This window comes from Natator depressus, chromosome 1 (assembly GCF_965152275.1).
Source record: "Natator depressus isolate rNatDep1 chromosome 1, rNatDep2.hap1, whole genome shotgun sequence".
Lineage (NCBI taxonomy): Eukaryota > Metazoa > Chordata > Testudines > Cheloniidae > Natator > Natator depressus.
Window position 1 is genome coordinate 261,213,956 of NC_134234.1, and position 16,025 is coordinate 261,229,980.

At 48.0% G+C, this 16,025-nt stretch overlaps 1 protein-coding gene across 1 annotated transcript; it reads right to left on the minus strand.

Annotated features, from left to right (window-relative positions):
• Window positions 1-4,037: 4,037 nt before the first annotated feature.
• LOC141980510 (butyrophilin subfamily 1 member A1-like) lies at window positions 4,038-14,286 on the minus strand. Its single transcript, XM_074941786.1, has 8 exons — window positions 14,143-14,286; window positions 12,190-12,267; window positions 9,825-10,172; window positions 9,158-9,436; window positions 8,637-8,756; window positions 8,373-8,393; window positions 6,627-6,653; window positions 4,038-5,400 (listed from the first exon to the last, which is right to left on the minus strand). The coding sequence occupies exons 2-8, from the start codon at window positions 12,260-12,262 to the stop codon at window positions 4,640-4,642; spliced, it is 1,629 nt and encodes a 542-aa protein (XP_074797887.1). The 5' UTR covers window positions 12,263-12,267; window positions 14,143-14,286; the 3' UTR covers window positions 4,038-4,639.
• Between the last annotated feature and the right edge of the window lie 1,739 nt (window positions 14,287-16,025).

Below are 16,025 nucleotides of genomic sequence, written 5' to 3' on the forward strand. Positions count from 1 at the left end.
GAAGGATGTGGAAGTGAGGCTGGTGTACCATCCTCAGGCGCCCCTTCAAAAGGCCTGCTTGGAACCCAGCAATGGGTTAGTTGGGCCCTGGCTCTCTCTAGCCAGGAGGTTGGAAAGCTTTCTTCTGCCATTCCTGCCCCTTCTCCTATAAAAATCCTGCCTCGGCCGAGGAGGATAGGATTGCTACTGTTGCTGCTGAGGCTTGAAATGTTTGTGTTGGGTTGCCAGGGTGGGCATACCCAAGGATTTAATGGTAGCCCTTGAGTCCTTTAGGCTATGGAGCCTAGAGTTAGCCTGCTTCACAAACAGACCTGACCCATCAAAAAGCAGGTCCTGCATCATCTGTTGAACCTCAGGCGGGAGTCCCGAGGCTGCAGCCATAAGCTATGCCTCATGGCGATACCGGAGGACAAGGTATGCACCACTGAGTCTGCAGCATCCAGTGAGGCCTGTAAAGAGGTCTGTGCTACCACCTTGCCCTCCTTCACTATAGCTCCAAACTCCTCCCTGGACTCAGTTGGCATCAGCTCCTTAAATATGAGCATTGAGTTCCAGGAGTTGAAGCTGTATCTACTCAGAATTGCCTTCTGGTTGGCAATCCTGAGTTGCAACCCCACCATAGAGTACATGCATCTGACGAAGTGGGTATTCACCCACGAAAGCTTATGCTCCAATACGTCTGTTAGTCTATATGGTGCCACAGGACTCTTTGCTGCTTTTACAGATCCAGACTAACACGGCTACCCCCCTGATATTTAACCCCCCCGTAGAGTGCACTTTGTGACCAAATAAATCCAGGCGCTTGGCGTCCTTGGACTTAGGTGCTAGGGCTCATTGCCCCTGCCTTTCCTTCTCATTCACCGCAGCCACCACCCCCGAGTAAGGCTGCGGGCACGTGAAAAGGTATTCATACCCCTTAGATGGGACAAAATACTTCCTCTCCACACCCTTCATGGTGGGAGGGATGGAGGCCAGGGTCTGCCAAATGGTCTTAGCATTGGCCTGTATGGTCTTGATGAGGGGTAGAGCCACCCTCGATGGGCCTTCCAGGGCCAGGATTTCGACCATCGGGGCCTCCGACTCCACCACCTCCTTGGCCTGCAGGCCCATGTTTCACGCCTCCCTGGGAAGGAGGTCCTGGTGGGTGCATCTGTCTATGGGGGGTGGTCCTGAGACAGAGGTGCCTGCAACTGCCTTGTCTGGGAAGGAAGATGAGGAGGCTTATAGGGGAACAATGTTCTTCTGACCCTCTTGCTCTCCAGTGACCTCCTGTCCTGTCTTGCTGACTGGGCCAGGCAAACCTGGATCAGGCTCAGGAACTGGGGTTGGCTCCAGGGTGTGTGTGAGGAAATGGTACCTCCTCCCCACCCCTAGGGGTAGGGCGACTGGCTGAAGCCTCCTGCACCCTCAGTTCAGAGGTCACCAACCAGGAACCTTTAGATTGGGTGCCCTGTGCCTGGTGGTATGCCCATGGGATCCAAAATGGCCACTGCGTTGGTCCCTGCCACTGTGCAGGCCATGGCCCAGCTCCCACCTCAGGCCCTCCACAGACTGACCAGTGCCGGACCCGTTCTGAGTATCTAGACTCTGTCTCTGAGTCCAAAGACATGGACCGGGACCACGATGGCCAGGGTGGTGCTGAGCAGAGCTGGCCCAGGGAGTGGTGCCACAATTCATAGGCGCCGACTTCCCCTCTTTCCCATGACAGCTCTGCCCCCCATCCCCAGCCCCACCCCCACTCCACCCCTTCCATGAGGCCCCATCCCAGTCCTGCCTCTTCTCACCCACATTCCAACTCCTTCCCCAAATCCCCACCCCAGCCCCGCCTCTTCCCCTGAATGTGCCATGTTCCTGCTCCTCCCCCTCCTTTCCAGAGTGTGTTAACACTGCCAAACAGCTGTTTGGTGGCAGCTGGGCAGGAAGCACTGGGAGGTAGGTGGAGGAGAGGGGACATGGCGCACTCAGGGGAGGAGGAAGTGGGGCAGGGGAGTGAGGGGACCTTGGCTGCTGCTAGGTGCAGAATACCCACTAATTTTTCCCTGTGGGCGCTCCAGTCCGCAAGGCAGATGGGAAGACCTGGCAATTAACTATAGATTACCACCAGATCAAGGCTTGCACCCCCCCAGTGGGCTCCAGCGGTGGCAGACACGACTGCATTTGTGGAAAGTATTCTGCCTGAGGCACAGTGGTTTTCAGTGATTGATTTAGCAAATGGCTTCTTCCCCCTGCCCCTGGTTCCAGAGAGCCAAGACCAATTTGCCTTTACCTTTTGCAATACCCAGTATATGTTCACCTGGGTTGCCCAGGCCTTCCACAGTTCCCCCATGCTAGCCCACCAAGCCACGACTAGCACCCTGGATACCCTGACTGGCCATGGGACCCTGGAGTGAAAATGGGTACACCATGGACAACTTAAACGAGCAGGGTCTGCTGCGGTGGGAGCATGGTGCTAATTTGTTTCTAAGCTTCAGCCTCTGAACCAGAACATCAGGAAAGCGGGTATCCACAGAAGAGTTACAGAAATACCATGGTTATAGTGTCATGACAAAGTCTGTGTTCAGTGTTGTGTGTTCCATGTTCTGTGTCTGTCTCTGGTAAGTGCCCTGTGCTAGCACTGGGTCCAGAGACAGAGGGGAATACTATGCTAGGCAGGGTAAATGCCTTTTCCACTCTCTATGTGCCCCGTCTCCACCCAAATTACCAAACACATCCACCTCTGTCCAAAAGACTTTAGTCCCCAATACATCAGGTTTATTTTTTGTTATGTTCTCTAATAATCATTTTGTTGTTAAGTTTTGTTATTGTTACATTTGTAGTGTTAGTTACATTTTCTTGTATTGTTAATGCCATTCTACAACTGTGGTACTCCTACAAATCTTATTTGTTGTGTATACTTAAGGGTTAGGGTTTACTTTTATTGTTTGATAGCTATTACAGCATCAAACTTGGGCCTCATTTTGTTTGTCAAGGTACCCAATTATTGTAATGATGATGGTTTTACTATATTCCCAATTAGTATGATTGTGATTGTTTATGTTATATCTAGTGTTTAGTCACTTGTAATGGTTTTAGTTATATTCACCTGGTTATGATTGTTTGGTTTGCTTGCAACTGACCACCTCTGACATATAAACAAACTGTAATGATCATAGATCAAGGGGCGGAGTGTTGTAGGAGCAGCAGTGATCTGGATGCTCTGTATGACTATGCTTTGTGTAACCTGTATGCTCAAAAGGTCTGTTACATTTCTCCCAACTCCCATTTTGTCTCCTCTCCCACTTTGAATACATGTGAAGTAGCTTTCCCCCTCCCCCTCCCTCGTGGAATGCTTGTGAGATGAATGGGCTGGTTGAATAGCTGGAAGATCAGAAGAGCTCCCAGGTAGACAAGGCATCTGGGACTCTAATTAGGCAGCACCCACACACCCAATGCATGGACACTGCCCTGGGTGGAGGGTGACCAACCAGACGCGGCCAAGTCATCTCTCGTCGCAGGCCCTGAGGAGCAAGTCCTTAAAAGGGGAAGGGGCCATGTGCTTAGGAGTGCACTCACAAGCTTGTACCTCCCATGAAGGCCCTTTGCCCGGACCACCTGGCCAGTGGTTCGTCGCGTTGCATTCCATCGTGCCTTGGGAAGACTTACCTTCATTGCACCATCCATCGCTGCACTGTGGGACACTTACCTTGAAGGATCCTGAAATCTCCAGTGCTGTGCCTGTCCTGGGCGCGTGAGTGTGACCCCCACCTCTCTTCTTTTGAGCTTAGCTATCAATATAATAAATGTGCTGCTTTCTCCCAAACTCTGGTGGGTCATTAGTCCTCCCTCAGCTTACCAGCTGGCCCAGTTTCAGGTAACAGGCCGACATGTACCCAGGAAGGCTTGCAGGTAAACAAACCCTTTCACAGGTCATTGCTTCTGAAGCACCCTTAATGGCTTCCATTTAACATGTTTACATCAGTAATAGACGTTTATATCTTATTATCCTAACTCCAGAAATAGAAATAATACATGCAAACAAATAGGATGAACACATGCAGTAGATCATAAGCTTTGTAATGATACCTTACAAGAGACCATCTGCATAAAGCATAATCCAGTTACATGATTTACACTCATAAGCATATTTCCTTAAAATATATAGGACGCAACATCACAGGTGGGTCTCTGGGATGGAGATCCACTCCTCCCTTGCTTCCTGTGCTGCTTCTGCGCCTGGGAATGGGAGCATTGCCAGCTGAATCCTGCCGGCTTTGGTGCCGGGGAGTGGCAGTGCCATGGGTCTTTGCCAGATTGGTGCGCAGTGCCCTGTTGTGCCCTGTGGAAGCAATGAGCTCAGTACCGGGTCTTGCCATGCCACTGGAGGTTGTGGTCTGAGTGCCGCCATCATAAGGAGCTGCTTGAGGTGAAAGTCTTGCTCCTTTTTTGTTCCGGGGTGAAACCCTTTACAAATCCTGCACTTGTCTGCTCGATGAGCCTCCCCCAGACACTTTAAACAAGCGTCATGGGCGTCGCCCATTGGCATGGGTTGATTGCAGGACTTGCAGGCCTTAAACCTTTGGGACTTGGGAATTTAAGCCCCCACAAAGAAACACGTTTGGGGTGGACGATAAACCCCACAGTCCAACAGCTAACTAAAGAACTAAGAACCTATACAGAGTTTGCGCATACTGCCAGATTGAGGGGATGGCTCCTGCTTCTGTATGAAAGGAGCCTGGTGTAGAAATGGAAGGGTGGCATCGTCACTATTTTTGAGGTTGGAGTGTTCTACGGCCACATCCTTTCCATTAGTGCCTTCCAAGAGCTCTGAAGTGGAGATGTGAGGTGAAGGAATGGAAGTTGAAGACATCAGGTCAGAGTAGTCAGGCGAGAGAAAACAAAGGTTGAGAGGGTCTTTGTTTTTCCCATTTTTGTTCAGACCAGGACAGAAATAGGGGTATACATCCAGAGGGAATTTCAGGCTAAAAGTGTAGATGTGAGACATGTCTGAAACATCATAGAAATCTAACCTCTGAGCCTTACCATCCAAGTGAATCCCAACTACTTTAGGCTGTTTGCCAAGTTTTAGTTTAACTTCAGGATCCTCAAAGGCTATATAATCAGTACTGTTAAAAAATCGTATCCCCCAGTACCCATTCTCTGGCTTCAAATCCTGCCAGCCTTTCCTATTAGCCTTCCCATCTGTAACCCCAAGATCCCAGTCTGTCTTATTTCCCACATACACTTCCCAGTAATATTCCTTCCCAGCTCTGAGGGTCTCAGATCCCAGCACGCAGGCCCATCCATCAAATCTCTCCAGAGTATCGGTCACGTCTTGCTTCTGGTCACTGTGGCTTACATGTAGGCAATCCGATGAAATATGAAGGTTGGGATGGGCTGTGTTAGGATCCACTCTGATTTGCACTGTACAGTTAAATGGAGACACATGGGGGGGAGGGGAAGGGGGGAGAACAAAAAACAACAAAAAAAACGCATGGGTGAACTTTCACTTCCTGCATCACCCAATTCACAGAAGCATCCCCTACATTCACTACCTGTCTTCCTGATTCCCTGAGGTCCCTCTACAGCCTTAAATCATTTTCAGATTAGAAACACATTTTAAGTAAGCATTGTTTCTTCTTACTCATCAGAACTGTGCCCTGAGTGTATCCAAATTTATATCTGCTTACTTTACTGACTAAGACTGCTTCTTGCTCCTGTGGGTAGAGCCCTGCGCAGATCAAAATTTATATCTGCATCCAATCCATGATCCGCAAACATGATTGGCAGATATAAAGCGGATACCTGCAGATTTGCAGGGTTTTGCCTGTGAGTGCCACACAGATAAGAAAGTTAGCTGGATTCCATTCCTTCTTGTAGTTTAACAACAGAAGTCTTCATTAAATCTCAGTTACACCTGGCCAAATCCATTGAATGGGGTTTGCACAGGTGTCAGTGATGGCTTAAATTTGGAGACACTCAGGTTGCAGGAAAGACCCTAACTGGACTTTCAGAGCCCAGATTGTATTTTATAATTGGTGGCTAGAAAAGGTATCTTTTTATTTGTAAAATAAGTAAATTTCCTCTGGAAATCATTGACAGACAGTAACTATGGAATCCCACAGGACTATTTTTTAAAGACAATTTGGGGGGGGGGGGGGGGGTGTCACACTTTGATTGGCAGAGACTCCCTTTCGGTCACTCTGGGAGGTAGTGTGCAATTTCACACACAGTTAGAAACAAACTCTGCTCTCAGTGACACCAATGTAAATTAGAGTAACTACTAAATTTCATGTGGATTTATCCCTCTGCAATGAGGTCTACTCAGGTCCCCAATAACTCCAATAATAAGAAAAAGGAATTTGACACGGTGGTGACAGAGACTGGGACTGTGAGCCACAGCTTTCAGGAAGGCTCACAAGTTCCTCTCCTTTTTATAGTTCCCTCCCACCCATTCTTTGAATGATCATTCCTCTCCAACAAGAAGGCAAGACACTGGATTTAGCTTGTCCACCTCCATTACTGAGGTAAGTTCTTCATGTACACTGAGCAGAAGACAGACCTTCAGAACGTGGTGCTGGACTAAAAAGGAGATTATTTATTCTTTGGTATCTCAGTGAAATTAAGTAACTGTTTTTTTGGTTACTCACCAGCTGAGTTTCGGGCCTTCAATAGCTCTGAAATGTGAAACAAGAGAAGTTAGGAAAGAATACCAAAGTTAATGGAGTTTGCACTCTAAACCCAATTGTGACCCTTCTCTTACAATCCACAGAAAAAGAACTATCAGTCTCAAGACCGGTAAGTTAGGTATGTCATTGAGATAGAATTCTTCTGCCAGATTTGAAATGAACCGGACAAGGAGTTCATTGGTTGTGACACCTTAAAAAAATATATATGTATATATTTTTTTAAAGGCCAACTCCAAAAGTTCATATTTACACTTAGACTCCACCTATACACACACACACTGAAATACCTAAATAAATGACCTGACTTTCTAAAGTGCTGTATACCCAGCAGATTCACTGAAGTCAATGGGAGCTGCTGGGTGGTCAGTACTTTTGAAAAGTTGGGCCTCTTATTTTGGTATTTAAATATGGGCTTAGAAACTTAACTTTACATAGCCACTTAAAAATATGGTCCTTAGGTGTTGAGTTAAATAAAGATATAGAAATATCTGTGTATTATCTAGCAAGAAAACAGAACAAGGCAGGGAGATAAAACATAAATTTACTGAATTCAGTTAGTTGAGATCTAGTGCACAGGACCAAAGATTACTTTAATTTGATATTTTAAATAAGTTCTCCAGAATGGAACGTTCACATCTGTTCAGCTGATAGGAAGTTCTGGAGACCAAACCAGGGAGCAGCAGGAAGCAGCCAGAGAAGGAGTTCTTCACTCCCCATGTCTCCTGCATGGAACTCAGGGAGCAGGTTGGAAGAAATGCCATTTTCAGCATGCTGCCATTCCCCCTGCCCCCAACTTTATCCAGCGTGCACTTTGCCCACTATTACTGATCACTTTGACATATGCCAGAAGGAGGCCCCCCCATTTTTGAGCAACTCTTATGGAGGAGTATGTGGGAGCAAGAAGAACAGAGAAGTCAAGACAGCATGGGGAGAAGTACATATCCTCCCCTTGCGTGCGTGTGCACACACACACATGCACACACCTCTGAGTGGACTTTCTAAGGTCTGATAGAGTTCACTAAAAACTAGCGTATAAAAGAAATGTGCAGTTTCTAGATCACAGTGAGATACAAAATGTTAGATTTTTCAAAAAGTAGAACAGCTGTCATCACTCAAATCAAAGTCTCAGATTCCCCAAACTGCCTTATCAGATTAACCTCAAACTTTCAAAAATATACATAAAAACACACCTTCATGCTACGAGATCACATATGCCAAATTTCAGGAAGAAAGTAAATTTGAGTTGTTTGTTTGTTTTAAGGAAGTTATAGACGTAATGACAACTGTCTTAGAACCTTAACTATGGTGTCACTAAAGCAGCTCCAAAACCCCACATCAGAAAGACAGGATCATAGAAATCCAGTCAGAGGCAGCAATACCAAGACACCCGTGTGCTCCAAGTGTGGTTGGGGTGCGTGCCAGCAGGGCATGTGTAAAACATTAGTGAACTTGAACATGTTACAAGTTATCCCACACTGAAAAGGAGAATCACCAACTGTCTCACTCAACAACCCAAGAGGGGGGTGATGCATCCACTAGTGAAGAGACAGACAATTATCCTTCTGAATGAATCCTCAGGCTCCTGAGAGAGGAACACAGACAAACACAATAGAAGAGCAGGGACTGGGAGAGACAGACAGTAATGAAAAGAGAGGAAGATGCAGAGAGAGACCAAAGAAGTCCATTCTAGAAAAACAAATTCCATACCTTTTGCAATTTGAAGCTTTCCTGAGGGAAGAAAAGAGAAGAGATGAATGTGCAAAGAGATCATCAACTGGTATTATACCTACATCAATCTGTCCATCCTCAGCCAACCTATGCAATACCCTCATCCTGTGTTGATGCTACATTCCCATCACCAAAGGGTCTCCTTCCCACACATTCCATACCTAATTCTTGCTTTTAATTTCTAGCTCAGGATGCATTTGTCTATGGAGAATATTCTACACTGGGAAAGGACCAGGAACATACCTTTGGATTCTCTTTCTGTTTTGAATATGAAGCCTGTAACCACACCAAATATAACGAGCGATAGACATAATATTACTGTGGTGACCACATATGGGTAGTTATCATATGGGAATAAATCACCTGAAATGAAAGAGAATGGGGTTGTTAGTTCAGGAAGAAAATAACTTTAGAACTGGAAGGAGTCTCAGGGTGTCTCACTGACATCCTTCATGCCAGGTGTCCACATCTAGGACGCTCCATAAGCGGCTCTAAAGTTCCCCCATCCGCCCCCAAACTACAAGCATCTCATCTAGATTCCCTCATCCACCATAAGCCCCAGCTACAACATATGATACTATGTATTTTTAAATACCATACACAAAATAAAGAGGGGATGTTCAGAGAAACTAGAAATTCCAAGAAGGCAAACTGTAAAGCTCCTGCTTCCTGTGGCTCTGTCCTGCCCTAACCAGTTATGTTCAGCAAACCATTACCCTGTCTTTTACTGCCCAGACAAACTCTTTGAAATAGGAAAGCCTTACTGGAAAGTTGCAGCTCCGACTGTCTTGTCTGGTCCCAGAAGTTGCTTTGGAGCCGACACACCAGGACCTGGCTTTTGTTATCTTTCACATCCACGTGACTCTGAATATTGTGTAGACCTTGAACATCTTTTACAGATAACATAGTTGAGTTCTGTCTTTGACCATGCCCGTCAGCCCACATTATTGCTGGTTCTGGATACCACCCTTCTGAACTGCAAGTGAGTTTCACTCCCTGGTCCTGGGAACGGTGCACAGAGATTGTCGGGCCTGTGCCAATAGCTGTGTCAAAGCAAACCAACTAATATTAGCTTACTCAACATGGAAACACCACTACTTTGTTCCTATTGGAGGGAAAGGATTCACCATGTTGGTATCACTAGCACGTGCATTGATGCTCTATGATAATGTGTAGCCATCAGAGGAACATCATGGCCCTCTATAGCCACAGCCAGTCACCAAGGCCTCTCAGTAACTGCTGCCAGCTGCCATGGCATCTTGGTGATTAGAGGTGGATAATAACTGCTTAGGTACCTGGCAGAGATTTGAAATGAAACAAAAAAATGCCAGAGGAAAATGTGTGTGTTTGCGGGGGATACACATCAGTGAAGGGATACATGTCACCTGCTAAAACAGAGAGCAATTCACTGACAAGAAGAGCCTACTTTACCTCCAACCTTTAACTCCACAAGGCTTTCCAAATAATTCAATTTGTTGCCAATGAAGCAGACATAGCTGCCTCCATCTGCCACCTGAACCTTCTTCAACAGTAGAGAGACATTGCCATTGGGAAGCTCCTCCTTGAACAGCTCTGTCCTTCCCTGATAGTGTGGGTTCTGCTTCTGCAGGGCATCATGCCCATTCACATAATGATGGGTCAGGCCAGCAATCTCACTGCTACGCCATCTCACTTCCATCTGTTTGGCATTGGTCCTAGGTGAAAGCTGGCATGGAAGGATGACATCTGTGCCAACTGTGGCAATCACTGGAGAATCTGATCCTTTCAGGGTAAAGCTTTCTGAAAGGGATATCATGAAAGGTATTAACACCAGCACCTTATTCCCTATTCAGTTCCAACATCGCCAAACCCCACCTCCACCACATTCTGGATTATAACCATCTGCATTCACAACACTGTAGTTCTCCTCGCTATTACTACCAACCATCTTCATCACCAAAAAACAAAACTCCAACAGAGTGACAAAGGAGACTATGACCACCATTACACAGGGGCAAATCATGCGGAGGAGCATCCTGGACAAACCGAGCATCCAACAGGTGGAGTGGGAGCTACTCCTTTTAAATCTGATAGCACTGGGAAGGAGCATAACCTGAAAATACAAGAATTGCTTACCGCCACCCCTACCCACCATCACAACTCTCACATTTTTTGTTACCACTGCCATGGTCCAGGCAGATTTCCTGCTCACTAATGTGTCTCTCCCACCCAACCACACTAACCAGTATGCCCCATTCCTAAAATGGAGAGCCAAGAGCACTGGACAATCCCCCCAGCAAGTGCACATAGCACTTTTCAGGATCGAGCCCTATATTTGCAAACTTTTTCTAGAGACTCCATTCTCCAGCACCTGTCTTGATTTAGGAGACTCACAATGACAGGTGAACAGGAAAATGTCCTCTGTCCCATTTAGGAGATACATGGAGTAAAATTATTGGGTGATCCTCTCTGTCAAATTCACTCCCACCTCCTCACCCCAATTTGGAACTAATGTCCTAGGAGTAAAAGGCTCCATAGCCCAATTCCAACAATACTATAAGCCATGTGATTCCTGAGCCAGGTGTGTTTATGATCTATGTCCAGGTGCGAGGTGAATGGGTGATTGGTAAAGAATTAAGGTTCTTGATAAAGATGGACAAATATTGAGAAAACTCATTCACTACTGATTTTCAGGAATAAAAGCACAGAGTTTGGGCCATTCGTATTCATGGGGTAAAATTCAATCAATCACGAGTATTCAAACAAGTGCCAGACATTTGCGAAAATGTTTGTTTAGCCTGAAAGTGTCATGAATTTTAACATAAGTGAGCATTCATCGGAAAATTCACAGTAGAGGTATGTTACTGGTTATTTACCAGTCATTTATTATTCTCCCACGTAAAGAGTTCATTCGCAACATCAGTAGGCAGTAACAATAGGCCGTGAGTTAAGTGAGCAATCACATGACAAACTGTCAAAAGTTTGTTTGCATGTGCGTTATTTGCTTCAACCTTGCTACAGAACAGGATTGATGCATGGATCTGATCAGAAAGGGGCCTACATTAGGGACAAACAGTTTGATCAGCTTTAGTTCTTGATATCGTACACCACCACTTGGACCTAACATCGTATGTTGTTTTATGTTTTTGTGGGTTTTGTTTGCTTGTTTGTTTCACCTAAATAAATATATACAAGGAAAATTACCCCTTTCACTCCCATTCTGGTAAAAATACATTTAAAAAAAAAACCTCCCACCCCCAGGATCTCTTGTTTACATCCTCTCTTTCTCCTACAGCTCCTTTCTTCTTTGCTCTCAATAGCCTTAAGAAACCCTCCCTCTACTTCACCAACTACTTCATCTCCTTTTTCCCCTTTGTCTCTAAATTCCCTGAACAAGTGGTCTTGATTGCCTATCCTCCAGCTCTCTTTAATCACTTCAATCCCACCCCAACAAATCTCACTATCAGCCTCCTCCTTAAGCCAAAGGGCTTGTGCTCTACAATTATTCATTTCCATTCTTCAGCTGCCCTTCATAATGTGGATTAAATTATTTTCCTCTCTTCCTTTCTTCCCTGGACTTCTGTTCTTATGCAGTGCTGCCATTCAAACTGTACAGCAGTGCAAGAGCTGTCTCGTGAACAACCCCTATTTCTATGTGAATTCACTCCTCTTGTTCCCTCCCACATGCCTTGGTGGTGCTGTTGTGATTCTGTCCACATGGTTCTTGGGTAGAAGTGGCCCCTTCTCCCACCATGTGGCTAAGGTAAAGATCAGAGAGAAGGGTTTGACTTGGGAGCCAGGTCCAGATCCTGCTTACCTGAGGAGACCAGAATTCCTATATGGCAGAAGAAGGCAAAGGCCCAGAGCCCACTGCTGGCAGACAGTTCCATAACCCCTACAACACAAAATAGAAGAGTTCACACCAATGTCCAGAAAATTCTGGGGGAAGGGTCTGGAGAGCCTTCACAAATCAAATCACACTTTCTTCCAGGTGAAAATAATATGAGGTTCAAACTAAATTTTTCAGACTATAATGGGAGAATTAGGAGTTTATAGTCTAGTCATATTTTACATTTAAATAGCACCTTTCATCTGCAGTGAGGTCCAGTGGATAGAGCACTGGACAGGGCCTCAGGAGTCTTATGTTCTATTCCTCTGCCCCCTCATCTACTGTATAACCTTGGGTAGGTCACATCACTTCATGCCTCAGTTTCCTCATGTGTGAAATAAGGACAATGATAGTTCTCTCCTTTGTAATGTGTTTTGAGATCTACAGATGAAAAGCACTATACAAGAGCTAGGTATAAGTAATTTGGTCTAAAGAATCCCAAATGACTTCTCCTACACAACACAAAAACAATGAAATGCAGCCTATGAAGTGGAAGTGTTATGATGAAAGGGCATATATGTCAGCCATATAAATAGGCTTCGAAGGATTAGATTTTTGTTGGTAAATGTTGATTTCACCACACACACAAACCCATGAAAATATATTTCTATTGATAATAACTGAAATTTATTGAGAGGCAAAGTAAAAAAAAAAAAAAAAAAAAAAGTTGCCAGAGAACTTCTTAGAGTTTGATTTAAGAATATTTACTTTGTATATTTTGACATTTGATGTTGACAGTTTGTGTTTTCACAGTTATAAAGTTTTAACTTTCTGAATCTCAGCGTCTATTGTCATTGTCTGATTTCCCCCTGTCACATAAACTTCCTGCAACTGTGAAATGTTTAAACCAATACAAAAAATGCTTAAAAATAATTGATTTCTGTCAATTATAACAATAAAAATTGAATTCTACTTACATATGAAGCATTCAGAAGAAAAGAATTAACACCACAGAAAGGTGAATTTTCCTTATTCCAAAATGAATTGTGCTGATTTTACATTGCCAACTGTTTGGGGCAGGGACCATCTTTTTATTCTGTGTATAGCACCTAGCATAAGGGCTCCTGCCATAGGTGCTGGACCTATGGGTGCCAAGGGTGCTGCTGCACCCCCTGGCTTGAAGTGGTTTCCATCATGTACAGGGTTCACGGTTTGATTCAGGTTTCAGAGTAGCAGCTATGTTAGTCTGTATTCGCAAAAAGGAGTACTTGTGGCACCTTAGAGACTAACCAATTTATTTGAGCATAAGCTTTCGTGAGCTACAGCTCACTTCATTGGATGCATCAATGACTCTCAGTGTGACCCACACCCCTCCTGGCTGTGGTGTTCTGTCCCATCCAGTAGCACCGAGACCACTTAGAAAGAGAGATTAATGAGTCTGCTCTACAGCCTGTTGGCTCTTAGCTAAGCCTGTAGAGCAGACTCATTAATCTCTCTCTCTAAGTGGTCTCCGTACCACTGGATGGGACTGAACACCACACCCAGGAGGCATGTGGGTTACAGCAGCACCCCCACTATACAAGTTGTCCCAGCCCCCCTGGCTCCTGGCCCACGATGGGCCTGTAACAAGTAACAGTCACCTACGAAGGCCAGGTGCTGCAGCCTAGACCGCTGCTGCCTGCCGCGCCCCGCCACAGGCGCAGAGCAGAAGGCCCAGCAGGCGGAGAAGGAGCAGGGTACGCCCAGCCCAGCGCTCACCGTCCTGAGCCCACCGTCGCCACGGCCAGGGAGGAGCCGCCCGCCCGCCCGCTGACCCCCAGCCTTCAGCTCCCTCCCTTCCCCCCCGCCCCGCGGCTGCAACCCCTCGTGCCCCGCCCTAGCCCCCCTCCTTGCTGGGCTGGTGTCCGCTGCAGGGAGCCGCCCCGCGAAGCCCCCTCGCACCTGCAGGTCCCCTGCCAAGCCGGGTCCGCCTGGGCCGGGGCGCCGCGGCCGGAAGCCTGGAACAGCGCCCGCTCCCCGACGGGGGGGTGCGCTGAGCCTGCGCAGTGACCTTCGCTGTTGCCTCTGCGCTCGCCTCGCCTTCCGCCTTGCTGCCTCCTCTCCGGGGCGGGGGGGGGGGGGCGACTGCAGCGCGGGGTGTCAGGGTCTGAGCAGGGGGCAGACACTGACTGGCCGAGGCGGGGGGGGATCAAGCTACTGTAGGTAGCGGCAGAAGAGGGGCTAAAGGGGGGGAACCGGGGGTGGTCGCCGGGGTTCAGTCCAGCGGGGGGGGAGTCGCTGCCGGAGCCCTGTGCGGGGACAAAGCCCCCGTTTAGGGAGGGGGAGAGGGGGGAACAGTGACCCCGTGGGATGAGCCACCTGCTGTGCTTGTAAATAGCGGGGGGCGAGGGGGGCGGAGGCTTTTTTCGTTCTCCTCCCAGGAAGCTGCCTGCCAGCCCCGGCGCAGAGGGCGGGTTCCTGGGGCCGGGTTCTTAAAGGCCCAGGCCTCCCAATTCCGAGACTGTCCAGGCCAGGGGCGACCAGATGAAACGGACAAAATATCGGGACACATGGGGGAAGCGGGGGAAAAGGAGAAAAGAAAAAAGGCAGCGGCCGGACGTCTGGTCACCCTAGTCAACGCTTAGGCACCGCAGCTCCTCTCTATGTCTACAAGTGCTGCCGGGCTACAGCCGGGAGACTGAATGCTGTGAAATATTGTCCAGGCAATCCGGCCCTCCAACTCTGCCTCACGCCTTTGGAGTATTTAAGAGTCTTCTGTCAGTTTCTATATCTATATGGAGTCACTGCGGCCCCTTTCTCTTATATAATGTGCTGAGGTGCTAAACTCCCTCCCAGAGTCCACATGTCTACACCCCCTCCTGCACCCCAATCCCCTGCTCCAGGTCAGAGCCCGCACCCCTCACCTGAACTCCCCATAGCCTGCACCCCTCCTGCACCCAAACTCCGTCCCAGAGACCTGCGCCCCAAGCAGGGCCAGGTTAACCTTTTGTGGGCCCGGTGCTAAACATATTTCTGGGCCCCCATGGGGGCAATGGGGACATGGAGCAGAGTCCTCAGAATGAGGGGCTGGCCAGGGGCAATGGGAGATGGATCATGGCACTGCAGGGACAGCCCTGCTCCACCCAGCCCAGTACAAGGGCACTGTTTACAGAGTGGCAGCTGCCAGATGCACACTGGCCCGCCTGGCCCTGCGCTGCTGCCATCCTGCTTCTTCCCCTTGGGGGCAGGCCCATGCCACACCATGCTACCCCCGCCCCGCACATCCCTCTGACCCCCTACACCGAGTGCCACACCACCCAGAGACCCCCCACAAATCCCTATGCCTAGTGCCCTCCCACAGACCACTATGCCCAGCACACCCCCACCCACCCAGAGGCCCCCCCACAGATCTCTTCACTGCCCAGTGCCCCCACAGCTTCCCAGTGCCCCAACACACATAGATCTCCCCCACTTCACAGCCCCCAACACACACAGATCTCCCGACCCCCCACTGCCCAGTGCCACCAAAAAAAAACCCCTCCCCAGCACCCCAAAACACACAAACCTTCCCCACTGCCGAGCACCTCCCACCCCCTCACTATCCAGCACCCCGTCCCCAGGCCCTCTAGAGACCTACTCTCCCACACCCGGATCCCCCCGTCCACAATAGCCGGCCCTGATAGGAGGCGAGGGGTCAGACCCTGCTGTGTGGATGGGTTAGGGGTCCATAATGGGCCCCTTCCCAGTGTGGGCCTGGTGCCACAGTGCCATTGGCACCATTGTAAACCTGGTACTGATGCCAAACCCCCTCCCTGCTGTCCCTGGTGCTACTTTACTGCTACAGG